We start from the raw sequence: 16,974 nt of genomic DNA, 5'->3' as shown, positions 1-16,974 counted from the left end.
CCCAGGGCAAGGAGATGCTGTAGAGGACACTTTTAATCAAAAATCCACAGCAGAAAGCTGTTGGCCAGATCTGGTTTGAAACTACCACCCGACAATGCTTCAGACAGTTCAACAAACATCTCTGTGTTCAGTGACAGGTCCAGCACTGCCCCAGAGTGACCCTGTACAGAGTATCCACAACTGGAGCCATGGAACCCCTATCCCAGTCCTGGCTGATGAGGGGGCAGCTCTGGCACTGCTCCCTTCCCTTTCCCCTGCAGGCTGCTCCACATTTGCCTCTGGAACTTTTGGAGCCAGGAAAAATGGGCTCAGCTGTAATGAGCAGTCAGCTCAGCACAGCTGCAGGGCATGAGAGGCAGCACAGACAGGAGAAAGAATTTCTGTTGTACCTGTCACAACAGCCATGGCAACGGGCAGGGGCAGCACCAGATGATTTCAGCTGCAGAGCTCAAGGCTCTGGATACATTTGCATTACAGCTGAAAACAAGATGCTCTTCCAGAAGGGGAAGTGATGATGAACTGCAGACAGCCAAGCTCTAAATATTGTAAAAATGTTTAAATTACTGACGTAAGAGGCCAGACACTGGACACCACTACTTCAGGCACTTGCACAAGACAAATTAAATGAGAATTTCCATTCAAGGAGCTCAGAAAGGTTTCTTTTTACAGAAGAGAAAGCCTGGCTGTTACATCATATGCTATTTTAAGTTGCTGTAGGGACTGAAAAACCTCCTGGAGAGGGTTAACAGAGCAGAGGAAAGATTGCACTAACAGTTTAACACAACATCAAATAGAGGCAAGGCCTTGTTACCAACAAAAGCCTAAGTCAGCCATCTGTTTTAAGTCAGGAGAGAAAGCCTTACAGACTTGATGTGTAATGCAAACAGAATGTTCCTGTCAGGAGGCTTTGTTTAAATCAATTCCTCAGCAGGTGAGCTCGCCATCCCTCCTGCTCCAAGCCACTTCTGTGCACTTTAAACCAAACAGAACTAACCTGGAGAGCTGAGCCTTCCTGGGATGGGGGTACACCTGAGCCTGACCTTCACCTGGCAGGAGTTGACCACGATGTTGTCGCTGGGGCTCAGGTTGCGCGTGCTGACGATGCCAGGGCAGTAGTAGCCTCTCATCAGTAAATAATTGGTGTGGGAGGCCTGGCGAGGCTTCACCTCGATCCTGCGCTTGCCTCCAGAGCTCTCTTCCAAGTCATCATCCTCATCATCCTCATCCTCCAGGCCTTCTTTTCCCAAGCTGCAGCAAACACACAGGTTGGATTTGTCTGTTGGGTTTTTCCCCAAAGAAGGAAGTGATTGATGACACTGAGCAGAGCGAGGACACGGTGCTCTGCTCTGGACAGAGGGGCCGTGTCCACACCAGGCTGATGCAGAGCTCTGAGAACAACAACTACACAAAGGGAAATACACTAAAGGTCCCTGGGAAAGAAAACTCTCTTTTTTTTTTCCAAAATGTGTTGAAATTAACCCAAAATATCTCAGCTTCCACTGCTGAAGCTCTTTAGTTCAGCAGATGCTTCATCTTGAGGGAACATCTGTTACACACTGAGAGCACGAGGAATGCTGCAGGATAGGGCAGACTGTTTATTTTTCAGGGTGAAAAGGAGGAGAGAGAGTTACAGATTTCAGCTACTTTAAAAAATAATAACTAAAAAACCACCAAAAACCAAACTGCAGACATCCTCCAAGTAAAGAAAAGAATAGCAGTAGCAGCCAGGGTGGATTTCCCAGAATCAAACTTAGTCAAACCAACACTATTTATTCTAGGACATGACAAGAGCCACTATGGATAAAAGTGAAGCCTCTGAACAATCTGATCTAACTCTGAAGTGGCCTCTGTTTCAAGCAGATTATGCCAGGGACTATGAAAGGTTCCTTCAACCTTTTCTAACATGAATTAGACTTTAAGTACTTCCTTTTAAAATAAAAAAAAAAAAAGGGAACACATCACTTAAAAAATAAAAAAGGGAACATATCACTTAGAAAAACCAGTGAGTGCACTACTCAAGATGCCCCTAACTCAGCAATGGGACCAGGCCAGGGCTCAGTGTATTTTGTTAATGACCTGGCTGGTAAAACAGCTCATTCAGCTTGCACAGGATCACCCAGCTGAGGACACTGCAAGTATATGAGAAGCTGGGATTTGCATTCAGAACATCTCCAGCACCCTGGAGAGCCAGCCTGGAAAAGAGCAGGGAGCAATTCCCTATGACAAATACATGTTATTTGTATTATAGTACTCTGCATCTGTCCCTCCACTGAGAGGGAACAATTCAACAGATAAAGGAAAAGAAGCTTGGTAGGTGAGTCACAGTGCATGGATCACTGCACTGGGGGGGGGGGCCTGGCTGCTTTTTTTTGGCAAGGCCATGGCCCTTCAGAATCTTGGGATGCATTAGCAGCTGTTTCACCTGTATGACAGGAGGGAATTGGCACAGAGCTGCCAGCAGGAGCATGGCTTTTGTTTCTTGACATCATAATTCAGTGCAGAAGAAAATAATGAGAAAGACAGAGAACTGGTTAACATGAATGAAGTGAAGGAGCTGAAGCTGCTCATTTTAAAGAGGGACCACAGTAACAATCCTCAAGTTGGAATTAAGCTGCCCTAAAGAGAATAAGAATAAAGTATTTTCCATGTGTACTCACAACAGGAAGCAGCAGGTCAAATTACTATGAGATTTTAGTTGCACTTTTAAGAAAGCACATAATGGCTGTAAGGAAAAGGGCTCACAGGCTCCCACTGCCTAGGGACAGTTTCAGTTCATGCCATTATTGCAGGCTTACAGCAAATGAAATCCAAGAGGAGACAGAAGCACTGCTGTGGTGAGAGGTTCCACTGATAAAGCTGAAACCTTGTTACCAACCCTCTCATCTGTCACATGCCAAGGCACAGCGCTGATGAAACGCTCCTGCAGCACCCAGTGCTCTCCTTTCCATGTCAGCTCTGATGGCACTGAAGTGTCAAGCCATTGAAATGTCACATGAGAAGGGAAATGCAGCCCAGGGCTATAATGACAGACACTGACTTAGGTGCCATTAAGTCTTCAGAGCACCTCCTCAGAAATAAAAATCAAAACAATAGCACAGTAAAAATGCCACAGTGCAGTGCAGGAAATGCCAATTCCTGTGCAATTTCATCCAAGTTATCCCCAAACTGTATTCTTTAATAGAAATAACAGCATTTACCTTTTTATCACTTCATTTTCCACCATGGAGCTGTCCACCACAATGATCTGCTCTGGGATTCTCACATGCACAGCCAGCAGTCCCAGGGAGAACAGGGAGAGCATGGCCACACACTGGCCACCAGGGCCATCCATGGGAAATGCCACCATGTCTTCTGATGATGCATTTTCTTCATCTTTAAATGAGAAACTGTGTGGCTGGTCTGATTTTTCAGCATCCTTGAGCTTCTCCAGGAACTGGAAGGACTCTGTACAAATGGTACTGGGGAAGCGCCACGTGAAAACTCTGCACAAAACCACAAAGAAGCACAAATCCTTCAAAATCTGCTCTTTTACAATTATGCTGGCACAAAGGAGCCAGACAGTTGAAGTTTCATTCTAGAACTGGTGACCAGGCACACTCCACACCTGCTTTCACAGTCCTTTACTATTTCCAGCACATTAGGTGTTTATGCGCTGTGTAAAGGTCAGGTAGCATACAGCAAATAAAAAGCAAAGCTATCATCTTCTGCTTCACAGGAGTGCTAAAGAAATCTTCCCATCACATCTACAACTGTGCTGCTGCATCTCCTCCCCTCTCCATGTGTCTCTGAGCTCCTGCCCAGCACCCTTGGCTCCATTCCCTCACTGCCCTCCCCATGCAAGGACTGCCTGATGTGATGTCAGCTTCATCTTCACCTTCCTCTGCACCCTCAGCTGAAGGTTCCTTGCTCTGGACACTTCTCCTGTGTTATCACCAGTAAGACCTTAAATGAGGGATGTGGGACTCCAGGCAGCTCTCCAAAATGCAGTTTATTGTATCCAAGACATTACAGGAGTCCAGGGTTGTGGGCAACAGAGCCTGTGCCCACAGCTGTCAGCTCCAGCTGCAGGCAGGCCTGGAGACCTTTAATTTAGGTTACATTGCATTATTTACTTTTCTTTTGGTTACACTGCATTATAGACTTTTCTTTGCTGAGCATCTTAATACAGCAGAACCAATCTATACCTTAACTATTATCTATAGCCTATCATAACTACTGTAATTACCATATTCATGTTACTGTTCTCCAATCACTAAAAGTTAGCACATTACAGTTTAAGCTAGAAGTTGTTTTTCAGTTTTCTTGCAGTGAAAAATTCTGAGACCTTTCTTCTGCTTGGTAAAAACATCTTCTTGTTTGAGGTGGATTTATCCTTTGCTCTAAGCCATAAAAACCCCTCTCTAATTGCCTCCTTGGTTATCCAGTCAGACTGGCTCAGCAATTCTTTTCTTCTGTGTCAAAACTTGCTTCCATCTCTATTCCTTCTTCAGATTCTACATTCAAAAAATCTTTCTGCTAAACATACATATCTGTGAAACTTTCTTGTCAAACTTTCATCCTTCCCAACAGTCACCTCCACACCATGCTTGGATAGATCTTCTCCTCTGCTCCAAGCCCAGTAGTGTAGGGGGACAGAATATAAGAAAATAAAGATAGTGTAGAAGGTAATGTTACCCATAAGGAGTTGCAGCTGGGCCAATTATCAAAGATTAGGAACAGGCCTGACTTTACCAGGCCACAGCCGTGACCAATGAGAAGCAGATGCTATAAAAGAGTGGGGTGGCTGGGTGAGAAGGGAACTGGAGTCAGTGGCTGCTTTGAGAAGAAGAGAGTCAGTGCTCTGAGGAGCTGCCCACAAGAAACACCAAGAAGGTATGGAACCTTTGTGACAAGGAGACAGCAGCATGGAGCCCCTGCAATAGGCTGGCACCCACCTGTAGTAGCTCTGGGACAGCTGGTAGGACATGGGCACGAAGGGCAGCGCGCGGCTCTTCTTGGGCCCCAGCGAGTGGCTGACCCTGCGGCGGTTCACCAGGCTCCTCCTCTGGCACTCCAGGAAAGCCTTCACCAGGATGTCATCCCGGTACTCCTGGTACAGCCTGAACGTCTGCAACACACCAGGGACAGCTCTGCACCCCCTGCTCCAGCCACACACACCCGGGGGTGGGAGGACACAACCAGGATGAAAATTATCCATCAAAATTCACTTTACTGCTCTGTTCCTTCTATGGCCTTCCAGGCTTGCCATGGTACGTGCCAATTAAATTAACTAAATACTGCAGGACACTTGATACTCAAAAGGAGATTGGGCTCCCACTGGAATTATACATGTGAGAAATGCTCCTCTGCCACACATTTTGGTAAATTCTTCCCCTCATTTCAGCAGGAGCACTTGGTTCTGAGAGCTTGGCTACCCAGGTTCCACTCTTGCTTAGGAGCTGTAAACTCCATTTGAATCTTAATCTTACTTAAGCACTTGACTGATTGATAATCTCTTTTTGTAGTCCCCAGCACTGAAGGGGAGACCCCCAACACCAGTGCAAGCTGGGTATTAGGATTGTTTTTGTCATATTTCCTCCAAAACATTCCAGATGCTCATGGGGGCACAAAGATTGACCCACTGGAAGTGATGTGGAACTTATTTCATGTGGTTTTAGGTGATTGAATCAACCTCACATCTTGCAACCTCATCCTCAGAGAGAAAACAACAAACTGAAAATCTTCCTACAAGGTATAAATTTCCTAAAAGCAAAATACTGCCCACAGAATGGATACAAATCCAAGCTTCCAAGTTTCTTTTCTCCCATTTGAAAAAGGAATGTGCAAAGTGAGGGAGGAGAAACTTTAGGGCTGTATGACCACACATGGATGTGGCACTTGGGAACATGGTTTAGTGGTGGCCTTGGCAGTTCTGGGCAGATGAACTTACAGCTCTTTTCCAACCTAAACAATTCCATGATCCCATGGGCAGGTAAGTTTGGTCCAGACACTGTACCTGAAATGACTGGCAAGATTCCATCTGGTGATCTGAGAGTGCCAGTGTGCTCTGGATCAGATTCTGCAGCACCAGAAAATGAATATCATAAATACTGAAATAAAAAAGAGAGAGAGAAAAATATTTATTCCAGGAGATTTTTGAAGGTGAGGTACCCATTAAACCAGCACAAAAACCTACAAACTCCAGCACCTGCTTCTCAAATAGAAAAATAGAGGCACAAGATCTACAGCTGAGGCTCACTCATGTAAAGGAATCTGTTACATTTTCCTTCACCTTCCACCCCCAATTTTTAAATTAGTCTAGATAATCTGACACAAAGCTCTCCCTGATAACATCTCCTCCTGTTGAGATACAACACCCACATAGAAAATGTACAGTTGTCCCAGTGATAAAATCACTTTGAGGTCATCTCTGTTATCATTTTATCTGCCAAATCTATGTCAGAGGTCCCTACAGTCCTGTCAAAGTATTTTTCTGTTAATAAATTTATACACTGCAACAAACAGATGGAAACACTGAATTAGGACACCCTTTATAGGACTTCCACAGAAGGGAGGGGCTGATGTGGCCTGATCCTAATGAGGAAAATGGTGCTACTGCCACTCACCTGCTCAGATTATCCTCTTTTGTGCCTTGATCTGTGTCTTCTCCAATTGCCAGCACGCGAAATCTAGTTAAGGGAAGGGAAAGAGAACACTGGAACCAGATTTTCTGTGATTTGCTGTGATTTTGCATCAGCCATGAAGCCCAGAGGCTGATGAGCACAACTGCTAATGAGGCAAGGGCTGGGCCAGCCCAGGGGACTGTGTGCTCCAGCAGCCCTCAGCACCAGGGTCAGACAGGAAAAGAACTGCCCACATCCATCTCCACTCACATATCTGCTGATAAGGAGATAAAAAAATGGACAGGACACTGTTCTAGCACTGAAAGGATTTGTCATTTTATTGAGGTTTTGGACTTCCAATTATGGCCAGCAGCATCTTTGCTGTAATGCACAGCTCTTCCCAAAATAAGAAAAATTACAAAGGTGCTAAATTTGTTATCATAAAATGGTCTGAGACACAATTTTTCCACACTGCTTTTCAAGTGTTAATCATCATGAAAAAGCTTAATGACTTGGAGCTGGAGAATGCTGCACAAGGCTGAGTGCTCTTCCTTATCAATACTTTTAGCAGCACTGAAATGATTCAGCTGAGCAACCAGCTACAAATTGTGATAGAAAATGGGGCCAGTTAATCTGAAAAATGCTGGATTTCTATTGCAATGAAGTTACACTTGAGTAGCAACATCTCTAGCACTAAGGCTGAGGACTTGACAATTTAGGAGAATCTGCTGTAGTGAATTTCTGGTTTAAAAGTCTTATTTAGCAATAAGAATGGTTTGAAATCAGTAAAATTGTGCAAATAACTGAAAATCACTTATATGTATTTAGGAAGTGTGGAAATGAAGGAAACACTGCTGGTTATATTTAGCAAAACTTGTTTTCTTACTAAGGGTACAGGTACAGAGGGTGTAAATCAAGCTCAGAGAGAAGACCTGCTCTGAAGTGCTGTCCCCTGCCTCACCCCATGTGCAGAGCTAAAAGCACCAGGATTTAAATACCTGGCAAAGAGTTCCTCCAGAGTGTCAGGAATCTCCAGTTTGGGGTTCCCCAGGGTTGAACTGAATTTTTCTTTCAGTCTCTCCACAAACTCTTTAAACTCATTTGCACAAACCTTCGAAAAGAGGAGACAGAAATGTCATCAGCCTCAATTTCTCAGAGTGAAAAAACCCCTCTACTTTTAAAGTGTGCATGAAAATTCCTGTAGCAATAGCTGAACTCTGAAGTCAGCAGCAGTCCAACAGGCAAGGCAAGGCAGGGAGAAGCTGGTGCAGTTTGTGTTTGCTGATTCAGTGAACAGTTGCAGGTTCCATCTGTAATCAGCTCACAGCTACAAGCCAAGCACCATGAACATATGTTCTAAGACAATTGCCTGAATTAACAGCAAGATCTCTTGCTAGAGCTATGTTTAAGCTTCTGCTCAAGCCCTGCAGCCTTTTCCACGTTCTCCATGAAGTGTTTGCACAATCATGGCTGGGAGAACACCTGTTACATGAGAGGAATCATCTCTGGAAAGAAGTTTCTATTTGCTTCCAAGGACAGACTTTGGGGATGGGAACACATATTTATTTTAGTGATGTCTCATCAATGAACAACTGCTCTTCCTTAAAGCAACATGAATCTAACAACAGAACTGATGGGCTTTTCTGACAATGGTATGAACTGTCATTCCTAAATAAAAATGATCTTGCTATGACCCTGTCCCAGTTCTGAGAAAATTCTGAAAATCAAAATGGAATTGCTTGCACTGAAAGTGTAAACAAATTTTCAATTTGAAGTTATGGTTAATTCAAATGGGAAAAAAAATCTTTTAGCTGCTCAAATCAAGTCTGATAAAATTTGCTTGTGTTCCTGCATTCATTCACAGAAGCTAAGGTGCCAGTTCAACACACAACCAGAATAAAAATTAGAAATTACAGAACAAAAATGTTTTCTTGCTCAAGTAACAATGTGGCTGAAAGAATAAAAAAGGAATGAGTAGACAGAGATGTTTAGTCATGTTTGTTTATAAACAAGCACATTGAAAACACAATGATTGTTGCACAAGGGGCTGTTTATGTGCCTTTGGAAAGCTGCCCTGTGTCCACTTTATCCCAAACCAGCAATGATGCTGCATTTTTACAGTGATGCCATTTTTAAAATAGCTAAAGGTTCAAGGGAGAGAAAAGACATGAAATCAGTGCAAGTACTCAGTTATCCAAACAGCATAAAGTACTCTATGAACTTTTGGAATACTTCCCTCCTACCTGTGGATCTTCATAATTATTTTCTCTATTCATGAAATCATCAATGAGGGCTTTATCTTGGTAAACCTCAGCAAGGCAAACTCTGCAAGAGATACAATGGAAGGTGCTGCTCAGAGCTGAAATTCTCCCAACTCAAAACAGACCTGACAGCAGCAGGGTGCAAACAAGATGCAATTTTTAAGCAACATGAAACAAAAGAAATATGTGGGAGGATCATGTCCCTCCAGGAGAATTTAGCCTGTATCTAGAAGATAGAAAACTTCTCACTTGTAATTGAGGTAGGTCTGTGGGTTTCTGACAATGTAGCGGGCTCTGCGTCCCACGGAATGGGAGGTTTTATCCAGGGACTCCTCGAAGCTGGAGTGCATCAGGTCCCTCACCACCTGCCAGGGCACAAAGGGCCCTTTCACCTGCAGGAGGAACAGAGTGTCTGCAGTTAAACCTTGCTGTGTGCACATGCTGAGAGCAGGATGAAGCCCTGGCTGGTGAAGTGTGTGTGCAGCACCCAGCAGCTCTGTGCTTCTTGGACAGTGCCCTTTTGTGACCCAGAGATGGGGCAACTCAGAGGTGTTTTAAAAACTTTCATTCCGTTTTCAGTCTCATGGGGAGGGTGAGACAATACAGATGTTATAATTCACGCCATCACAATCAGAAGCCAACTATTTCCTAATTACAATCTATTATAAGTGTTTCTTGGCATATCAGCTTTAGCCACACCATGCTGCAAATACCTTAAAGCAAATCATCTAAAATAACCCCACATGGGTCCTACTACACTGCATCTTTCACAGTTCTATTTCTCCAAAGTATCTAGTCTTATTTGAAGGCCATCCTTTGAAACTTTTTTCTAGCTCCATTTCTCTCTCAACAATGTCTGTCCTATTCCATGGCATTTCTCAGTCAGCATTTCTTATCTCAAAGTTTGCATATGGATGCACACTGTGTGGGCCTTCTGTCAGGCCCTGACAACTCTCTACAAACCCATTTCCTCCTCTCTCTTGGATACAAAAAACTTCTTTTATGGCTGGTACTATCACTAACATTGTGATGCTAATAATTAATGCATATAAACCTATTTTGTAAAGCTCTTTTAGCTAAGGTGCCAAACTCCATCCTTCAAATAAGTCACCTAACCATGATCCATCGTGATTTGTCAAATCTCTGCATTTTTGAAGCTGTTTGTGGATGGATAGACAAGTTCATAGAACACAGCCTTTTGAAATCAGCAGTGCTCCCACCTTGGCATTGAGCACGTGGCTGGCAATCCTGCAGAGCATGGGCAGGCTGTCCTCCTGCACCGTCCAGGCCACACGCAGCTGTGCCATCCTCTCTACAAATCCATTGCCCACATTTCCCCCTCTCTCTTGGACAGAAAAAACTTCTTTGATGGCAGATACTAACACTGTGATGATAATAGTCAATGCATATAAACTTATTTTGTAAAACTCTATTAGCTAAGGTGCAAAACTCCATCTGTCAAACAAGTCACCTAACCGTTTTAATTTGGTTTGTCAAATCTCTCAGTTTTTGAGGCTGTTTGTGGATGGATACTGAATGGTTAGACAAGTCCATAGAACACAGCCTTTCAAATTCAGCAGTGCATCACCTTGGCATTGAGCACGTGGCTGGCAATCCTGCAGAGCATGAGCAGGCTGTCCTCCTGCACCGTCCAGGTCACGCGCAGCCGCGTCATCCTCAGCAGCGCGCTCTGGTCAGCCTTGTCGTGGTAGCGCAGCCGTTTGCTTTTGTCTGCAGAATCCTCTTCTGGCAAACCCAGGGAAACAAAACCAGACATTTATCTCAGCACCTTATATTCTGATTAACTCAAACTTCTAGCACAGACTCAGCAGCAGTTCAAGTTTTAAGAATGAGAGGTAAGCAGGGAAGGAAGTCGCAGTCTAGAAGTGAAATGCAGCAACAGCTCTCCCAGGCATGAGAAAAAGAACACTTTAATTGGCAAACTGACAACCTAGAGCATCATTCCAAGAAGAATCTTTAAGCCAGCTATCAAGAGCTGATAATGGATTGCAGGAGCTGCTCTGGCACAGGCTCCATGGGGATTCCTCCAGCCTGTGCAGCTGTGGCTCACACACACACAGCTCATGGGCACAAGGTGCTGCTGCTCCTCCCCACTGACTGAGGCAGCCCACAGACATGGCCACAGAGCTGCCCTGTCCGGCCCTCTTTGTCAAAGCAGCTTCCTGCAGGCCTAGGCATAGTAAAGAATGCTGCTTTTTCCTGTTTCTTACCTTTCTTTTTCTTCTTTGGCTTCTTTCCAACATCTTTCCTAAGCCTCTTCCTCTTTTGGCTTTTTCCACCTCTCACTCGTTTAGTTCGATCCTGGGTTGGTTCTTTAGTTATTTCAATGCATTCCTCTTTCTGGAAAAGTGACTCTGCTCCTGCCTTTGCTTCTCCCAAAATATTAATTTTGTTACCTAAAATGACACATATTTACAGCAGTGGAGCTTTATAGCAATGACATTCTACAATGTTAAGGTATAGATACCAAATGACAAATTTCAGTAAATTAAAAGACAGATGTTCTCTCAGAACTGCTCTTTGTTAGTCCTATCATTTCATGCCCCTTCTCAGCAGCTCACAGAATAAATTCCTACATTAATGAGGAATCATCAAGTAATTAAGCCTAGTTTACAGTGCACAAACACAAGGGAACAGAGCTGAGGTTTTACATTCAACCTGAAGCATTTTCTCCTCAAACATTAGGCTGGATAACAGTGCTACAAAACATTGGTCCCTCTGGACTTTCTGCAAACTGCACATCAGAAATTACAAAGGATAGAAATGATTGTTTTATAAAAATTTATTTACACATCTATTTTACAGCCCCAGAAGTACTCTAGATCACTGTAAAGAGACAGGACCAGCCCATGTTATCAATACTAGATAAAACATTATTGTTCCATATAGTCAGTAATAGGGAATGAAATCATTTATCTGTTTTACTGCCCCAGGAGCATCCCAGATTACTGGAAGGAGACAAGAACAACCCACACCCTTCCTGCTGGGTTTGACAAAAGCAGGAGGAGCTGTGGCACAGTCTCAGGCCTTACCTCCAGTACTGAGTGGCAGGGAGTGTTTGGTGAGGAAGGTTGGGAGTCTTGCTGTCAGCCCATTTTCAGGACCTGTATTTTCCTAAGACAATATAACTTTAAAAAAGGTGACATACAAAAGGGGTGCACTGGTTTTAACAACAATCTACTTTTATAATCTCAGTAGTGTCAGCAATAAATTTTCAGTTTAAAGGAAAAGATCCTTGGCTATAAGATAGAACTCATTTGTATTATTACTACCACACATTAAAATGGCTCCAGAGCTTTTCTTAAATCACCCTGGAATGACCACTAGACTGTGAAGGTTAGAAATGTCCTCAGGTTAAAAGCAGTAATTACTGGAAAAGAAATGCTTGATTATTTCATTGCTGCAGAGGCTGAGCAGAGTTTGCTGTAAAACAGTATTAGCATTTTATATTCCAAAGGAACTTCTGAAAAGCACAAAACCAAAATGCAAACACAAACACTGTGTAAAATAAATCCCTCCTATAGCACATTCTGCCCATCCTAAATCTGAGCCTGAACCAAGTGCAATGTGCTGGGAGTTTTGCCATTCTCTGCTAAACCCATTTCTCTTGTTGGGGGCAGAAGTTGGTCACAAGATGTGGAGAGGAAAGCAGAGAGGAAAGAGCTGCTGGAGGTTGTGCTACTGCTCAACAATGAGGTGGCTGAACAGCAGACAGAATCAAGAGTGAAATGATCCTGCCAGAGGGAAATAAATTAGCACCTTAATTTTACATCCATTGATAGGCTCTGATTTGTGCACTGCTTAGGGGAGAGTAATTACAGGCAGCTCTGTGAAAGTCCCTGCTCAGTGCCTGGTAATGGTGAAAAAGGAAAGGAAATGCATGGAATTCTTAGGGAAGTAAAGCAACACTAAGCAGCTGCAAAAATCTGTGCTTGGCCACAACCTTAAAGCACTCTCAGACTGTATTTCCACCTTAAAAAGGACAGGTAGAACTATCACAGATTAAAATAGAGGCAACAAGAATGATTAAAGACAGGACAGTTCCATGCTGGGAATGGCAGAGGTCAGTCTTAAAAAAAGGAGATGAATATGAGAGACATGAGAGATGTGTACAAAAATCCAGTGAAACAGTGAGAAAAATGAAGAATGTATTTTTCACAGCTTCCCTCAGTTCTTCAATTACTGAGGAGCTTAAGGCATCAAAAGGAAGTGGTGGCACATAGCAGGAATTTGAAACACTTTGCCACAGGAGGCCGGGGATAGTAAAGACTTACATATGCTCAAAAACCAGACATATTAATACTAAAAGAAAAAAAGCTATTACTGCTTTGAAACATCAGTCCCAGATTTAGAATGGCCTTGAGCCAAAATTGCAGACAGCTGGGAGAGCATTCTGAGGAAATATCCCTTGCTCTTACAAGCTTCCATCAGAGACAGGACATTAGCCAGAATCCTGATTTTTAAAAAACATTTTTCCTTGTGTATTTCCTTGTTTTGGATGTTTTTCTTTTTGTCTGACAATTTCTACATTCCAGAAAGGCAAGAGGAACTACTGAGCAGTGTGAACTACTTGCTCATTGAAGTATTTCTCCTTTGGTTGAATGTATTAACAAATTCAAAATTCAGTTTTCAAATAAAATTTATGTCCAATTCTTGCATTCACTTCAGCACCAAGATTTGTGAACATCTGGCACTCATTTTGTTCCAGGGCTGCAAACCCTTACTGAGAGCATGCAAACAGAATTTGGTGTCACTCAACCTTAAGAACATTAAAATTTGGAGAAGTTTATAAATTTTTAAATACCCACCTTCCTGGTCTTGTTGATGATGTAGCTTGTCCAGATCCAGTTGCGTTTCAGATGCCCATAAAAACTGGAATCCAGACCTGCAGCTCCCAGCCCATCTCCAGGGATGGATCCATCATCAACCACCTCCCTGCTGCCTCTGCCAGCAAGAGGAACAAAACCCACAGGAATTATTTTGTGCAGATTCCTTCTCAGAGCTCTTACTGGTGTGTGTGCAATGTGCAGAACTCTCACCTTGCCCTCCCAGTTTAGGGGGTAATATTACACCTAATTACACCATTAATTACATCCCTAAACTGTTTCTTTCTTAAAGATGTCACAGTCATCCCCAGCCTAACTGCAAGTAAACACCAAAAATCCAATTTAAAAGATTTACTGCCACACATATGCAAGTTCAAGCAAGGATCAGTGGAATTGGGTCCCTCAACTCCATTATTTTTTTCAAGGTAACTTGATATATTTACCTGCAACATGGAACTAACTGAAAATACTTTTAAACAGACTGTTTATTGAAACAGAATAGAATATTGACAGAACTAAACCACAGTGCACAACACAATCAAAAAAATTTAGCTGGTATTCTGCAGGGCTGTCAGATGTTGTGAGCATGCAACCCTCCCAGGTATTCTGGGTGTGATTAGGCAGAAGATTAAATGCTCCAGAGATCACCTCCAGATCACAGTGCACATTAGCAATTAATCTGCCATCAATTACAGCCAAGTGCAGCACAAAGGGACGGGATTCAGGCTGTGGCACTGGGGAGCTGCTGAAGCTCCTTTAGATACCATGATAAAAAGCACAGGAGCAGGGAAGCATTCCCTCCCTCCCAACTCTGCTCTCCTCAGGACTCTTCCAACACACATCTGTACTGCTTTAGAAAGAAATCCCAATCTGCTCATCCCATCCCTCCAGCACAACAACCTGACAGCCAAGTTATTGGGAACATGCAACAGAGCTACATCTCCTTGGACTCTGCCCAGCTCTGAACTCCACAGAGCACCCAGCTGAGATTCTCAGTCTCAAGGGCTTTTGCTACTGAGGAACATCCTGAACCCCTGCACAGCTGCTCTGGCCTGCCCTGCTGCAGCACCTACGTGGTGTATTCCAGCATGGCACACTTCCTTTCCAGGTTGTGTTTGTTCACTGCTGACTCCTGCTCCTTCTCCACATCCAGGGCACTCTCCTCCCCTGCAAGGTTGCTCCTCTTTGTCCGAGGACAGCGGACAACTCCTGCACAGACCAAAGGGTTGCACTGTCAGCATGACAGCTCAGAATTCAACTTATCTTCAATCCACCTTGCTCTGGCAACCTACTGCTCCCACATAGTACTGCAATTCTTACCCTTTCTCAATACATGCCTGCTTCTCACTGAGAGGGGCTACTGTCAATTTTGATACTTCCAACAGGGCAGCAATGCTTTCAACACAAGTGGATCACAACTTTATAGAATTATATGGACACAGCTCCCAGTTTTATTTTTATGATGCACAGGACAACATTCCAAAACTGTAGAAGTGGAAAACTGTGGTATTCACATGCCCTCTGAACAGAGAGAGATTTAGCTTCCTCAGATTTCTCCTGAGAGAAGCTGTGAGAGAAGCAGAGAAAAGAACGATCAAAACAATTCTTATCTCATTTGCTGCTCCTGTGTTTGGGCCCATGTGGAATGTGTTCTGGAGATTGTTTACCCGAGGTGATTGCTTGATTGGATTCTGGTGTGTGTTTTGGATTCAATGACCAGTTGGATCCACGTGTGTGTGTCAGGACTCTTGGGGAGAGAGTCACAGGTTTTCTAGTTAGTTAGTGATAGTTATTGTAAAATAATGTAATATAGTTTTAGTATAATATAGTATAATGAAGTAATTAATTAGCCTTCTGATATCATGGAGTTCTGTGCATCATTCTTCCTATCTGTTGGGCATTGTAGCATCCAACAGAAAACCAGAGCCTGGCTCAAGTTTTAGGAAGGGAAGAGGAACTGGGGTGTGCCCAGAAGGGGCAGAGAGGGTGCTCAGGGGTCCAGGTGTGCCATACCCAGGGGTGTGTTCAGGCACACACACTGCAGATCAAACCAGAAGTTCTCCACGTCCTGCAGGGTGTTGAGGACGTAGGAGCGGCGCTCGAAGGGGCGGCTGCTCTGGGCCAGGTTGTAGTGCAGGTCACAGATGGTGGTGTCCACAATCACAGCATTTCTCTTCATGTACACAAACACCTGCCACACACAGCACAGCTCAGGCTGTAAACATCACTGACACTGCCTCATCAGCAGGACACACCAGCTGGGTTAGGACGGGACAGTTTCTGTCTTTGCTGTTTTTAGGCACTGCTCTGACAGAGGCCACACCCATTCCCACACTATTGCTCTGTATTCCCAAATTCCCTTGACAGCAATTTAGAAATTTCCTTTCTAGATTTAGAACAGTTTCTTTTCTCCCTTGTGCACAGGATATTCCAAGTTTCCAGAGGGTGGCTATTTCCTGCAAGCCCTCACTTTGGACTTGAGTGGATGTGTTTGGGGCCTCATTACCTTTCTGCTTTCTCCTTTGCAGGTGCTCTCTATCTAAAAATATGCATATGAATCTCATTATTTTACTCTGATCAGGGCCTTTATTCTGTGTCAGACATCCAAGCTTAACAGCTTGATGGAAAAGAATGTGTCATACTCATTTTTCATTAAGTCTTGCCAGTCTGGCACCTCCTGGGTCATTATTGTGTGCAGTGTTCAGCATTATACATTTGAGGTGTTCCCTTCCAGAGAAAAGAGGTGAAAAATTACCTGCACAACATACAGTATCCCTTGGATCTGGAGGTTTGCACACATCTCTGAAACATCAGTACTTCTTTTAAGGTAATTATGAACCCCACATCTTGAAAAATTCATGAAGAGTAACTGCCTTTTAAATTTTAATTACCTGATCTTTGTCTTGAAATTTCTCTGTTGGGCCAAACTGCAGCAGTCCCATGTAACATAATCTCTGAAGGTTTTCTACCACTGAGAAGATGTACCTCCTGTAGCAATGGCAGGAGTGTTACAATTAGCACTCATGAAAATAGAGCAGTGATACCAGAAAATTCAACATGTTCATGTAGCAACCTGAGCTTTTAGTTACAGAATTTCTGAAGTGGTATTTTTGCTTGAATTATCAGCCTATGGAAAACATGTAATACCCCAAGGGTCCAAACTTCCTCTCCTAAAATCACAAACCCTGTATTTTAGTCAAATACTAAGCAAAATTTTGCTAGCAAGAAAGAAAATAAGCCATAAATAACATATGTAAAAATGAA

The 16,974-nt window shown here is 43.4% G+C and overlaps 1 protein-coding gene across 1 annotated transcript in view; it reads right to left on the bottom strand.

Annotated features, from left to right (window-relative positions):
• The window catches only part of GTF3C1 (general transcription factor IIIC subunit 1), a 40,686-nt gene that overhangs the window by 6,208 nt on the left and 17,504 nt on the right, over positions 1-16,974 (bottom strand). The window contains exons 18-32 of the mRNA XM_005492091.4: positions 16,602-16,698; positions 15,724-15,901; positions 14,784-14,919; positions 13,693-13,828; positions 11,917-11,998; positions 11,095-11,280; positions 10,452-10,609; positions 9,113-9,255; positions 8,846-8,927; positions 7,601-7,713; positions 6,606-6,668; positions 5,996-6,089; positions 4,935-5,107; positions 3,198-3,482; positions 995-1,248 (exon numbers count right to left, since the gene is read on the bottom strand). Of these exons, the coding sequence (XP_005492148.3) occupies positions 995-1,248; positions 3,198-3,482; positions 4,935-5,107; positions 5,996-6,089; positions 6,606-6,668; positions 7,601-7,713; positions 8,846-8,927; positions 9,113-9,255; positions 10,452-10,609; positions 11,095-11,280; positions 11,917-11,998; positions 13,693-13,828; positions 14,784-14,919; positions 15,724-15,901; positions 16,602-16,698 (2,180 nt within the window). The remainder of the gene's footprint in view (positions 1-994; positions 1,249-3,197; positions 3,483-4,934; positions 5,108-5,995; positions 6,090-6,605; positions 6,669-7,600; positions 7,714-8,845; positions 8,928-9,112; positions 9,256-10,451; positions 10,610-11,094; positions 11,281-11,916; positions 11,999-13,692; positions 13,829-14,783; positions 14,920-15,723; positions 15,902-16,601; positions 16,699-16,974) is intronic.

The sequence above is a fragment of the Zonotrichia albicollis genome, chromosome 16, assembly GCF_047830755.1.
Source record: "Zonotrichia albicollis isolate bZonAlb1 chromosome 16, bZonAlb1.hap1, whole genome shotgun sequence".
NCBI lineage: Eukaryota > Metazoa > Chordata > Aves > Passeriformes > Passerellidae > Zonotrichia > Zonotrichia albicollis.
The sequence above is the reverse complement of the archived record's forward strand: the minus strand, read 5'-3'. Positions and strand labels throughout refer to the sequence as shown.